This window comes from Atta cephalotes, assembly GCF_000143395.1.
Source record: "Atta cephalotes unplaced genomic scaffold scaffold00019, whole genome shotgun sequence".
NCBI lineage: Eukaryota > Metazoa > Arthropoda > Insecta > Hymenoptera > Formicidae > Atta > Atta cephalotes.
The window spans coordinates 5307616-5310438 of NW_012130083.1; the positions used below are offsets into that span (position 1 = coordinate 5307616).

The window sequence follows — 2823 nt, forward strand, 5'->3', positions numbered from 1 at the left end:
GAGAGAGAGAGAGAGTTCAATATTTATAAAAAATATATGATTAATCAAACCAATGATTAATCAACTCACGTAACACTTGAAGAATTTTAATCCTTCAAACAATTCGAGCAGACTCTCCAAAAAGAGCTTGAATAAATAGTTCATCCGCCACAAAAGATTGAAGTAAACAATATTTATTAGGAGTAACCAGTTTTTATCCGTTCTCTTTTGCCTCGTTCAAATATTTGCTATTTCATCTGAGTTCATATATTCCAATTGCTCGCGCGAGGGATTTGAATAATTTGAGGCACGACCATCGGAGAAATTCTGATTTGTTTACCTTCCTCGTTGCTCTCGTCCTCCAGCAACCATATCTCCTCTTCGTCGAAGTGAGCGTCTCCACCGCGATCCTTGCCAGGGAAGAATGCGTGAGCGAGGATCTGACCTCTGCCATCAAATGGGTATCCATCTCCATGATAACCCCTGAACAATGCGCAACGCGAATATTATCTGGCATTCTGCCAACAAAATTATCAGTTATCATCGAATTTAATCTTATTGCTTTGTTCGAATATATGACTGTATAGTCAATAAGCTGACTCGTTATTTTATACATTAAAAAATTTTGATTTTTTTGAAGTGAAAATGAAAAAGCTGTTGTTGAAACTTTATAGTCAGATTAATATTTTTGAGCTATGAAATAAAGTTAAATAAAACAAAGTGAAATGTGAAAATATTTATTCATAACATAAAAATATAGTGGGGAAATAAAAATTATTTCGAGTAAATAGAACAGTAATTAATATTTATCGCAAGTTTGCGATTTTACACAATTATATGGTATCAAGTCGCGTTACTATTTTATTACACATACGATGTAAATAGTTTCGAATATGCCACTGCTGAAATTTCTAAAAATTCTGTCTAGAATCTGAACGCTTAAACCTAGTTTCTATCACTGTCAAATACCAAAACTGGCTAATTTAAATTATTATAGTATATAATAGTTTAAAATAAAAAAATAGTTTTGTGATTTCAAAAATAAATCAAATATAAGTAAATAATATATTGTATTTATGAAGCATTAATTCGCAAACAATTGGAATATCAACAAAGTTGTAGCTGTAAATGTTTCAATTCTGGATTTGAATCCTCTTCAGTTGCGGAAATCATAAACTGCGAATTCTAGTTTGTACTTGACTTCCATACTGAAGAGGACTCATTGTCAAATGCAGAGTCGAAACGTTTGCAGTTTGTGAGTATATTTCAATTGTTTGCGAATTATATCTTAAATATAAATATATTATTTACGCACTAACAATTACGAAGACAGTTTATATATATTTTATTTACTTTGTGTATTGCAGAAGCGTTTCGTGGATTATCTCTGTGTCCAGATCTATTATTAAAATATCAGGCATTCTAATAATGCTTTAATAATTATTGTTCATTTATTATTATAATAGTGAATTAATTAATCCCCCCCCCCAAATTTTACTCAATAACAAAGTATTCATTATGAAATGTCATTCTTGCTTAACGTGAATATTTTTAGCATTAAAACAATTTCAGTCGTGGAATTAATCACTTAAAATATCAAAATACATACACATGCAGTACAAAATATGCACATATAAGTAGATTGTTAAATTAAATGAAGTTTCAATTAAAGTTAATTTAAACTTACCGGTGGAAGTAGACCAGAATGTCGGCGTGGTCACTGTTGATCTCCTGGAAGGTGAGCTTCGAATTCCTGGCCCAGAGATCGAGGGCCTTACTCAGCTCCAGCCGGACTCCGCCAGTGTCCAGGCCGCTAGGCTGCTCGGTTCTTAAGCTGCAATAAAAACGAAAGGAATATTCCCATATGAGAGATCGATCGATTGATCCAGTGACGCGGAGGACAAGCACGGCCACGTAAATGGTAAATATTTACGCAGTGCTCACTAAGACGATCAGTCCGGCTTCGATAAACGCTAAATAAACTTCGCTCGATCGATTGTGCTCACACGACTCAAGTATTTACCTATTTACTGATTATCTGGGAACACACGATCGCCGAGAAAAACGACAGAAATGCGTCACGCCCGTAATATTTTAAAATTGCACCATATAAACATTATCAAACGTTATATATTTTGCTCAATGATCGGAATATGTCGGATACTTTAGTTTTATTAATCAAACAGATTAATATTGATTTAATTTGTCTGTTTGAATTTACATTACGACAGCAACTTGTATATGTATATTTTAATTTACACTGTTAAATCTATAATGTTAAATTTAATTATCGTTTTGGTAAAAAATAACGATATTTAATGGAAGCAGTGACGAAGAACTTAACTCACGTTAAGTTAAATTTAACATTATAGATTTAACAGGGTATATGTTACATAATAACTCGTAAGCAGTCATGTTGATTTTATGTATGCTTTTTATATCATTATAAAACATTAGATACATACTTAAGAAATGATATGTTCCCTAAATATTTCATTAAATATTTAGGAAACATATTTAAATCCCACAATGTGTTAATTGGGATAAAATAATCTTTCAATAAAATTTAATTCTGTTTGTGGTAATTTATTATATATAAAAGTAAAGGGGTGTGTACAGATTTTACGCTTTGAAGGATTTAATCTCTCTAATATATATTTTCTTTGTAAAATTTCTCTTTGTTTAAGTATTATAAATACTGTTGTAATTATCCTGATTTAACCTTTATGTAGAACGGAATAGCCATTATAGTGATGCTGAAACAATATCACATTTTGAAGCAAGTAATAATGAATCATATGAAACTTCATTTAAAAAAAAATTTTCTCTCTCTCTCTCTCTCTC

At 31.3% G+C, this 2823-nt stretch overlaps 1 protein-coding gene across 1 annotated transcript in view; it reads right to left on the bottom strand.

Moving 5' to 3' along the window:
* The window catches only part of LOC105619127 (matrix metalloproteinase-17), a 182445-nt gene that overhangs the window by 35184 nt on the left and 144438 nt on the right, over nt 1-2823 (bottom strand). Inside the window, exons 4-5 of the mRNA XM_012200657.1 lie at nt 1667-1813; nt 320-462 (exon numbers count right to left, since the gene is read on the bottom strand). Coding sequence (XP_012056047.1) covers nt 320-462; nt 1667-1813 — 290 coding nt within the window. The remainder of the gene's footprint in view (nt 1-319; nt 463-1666; nt 1814-2823) is intronic.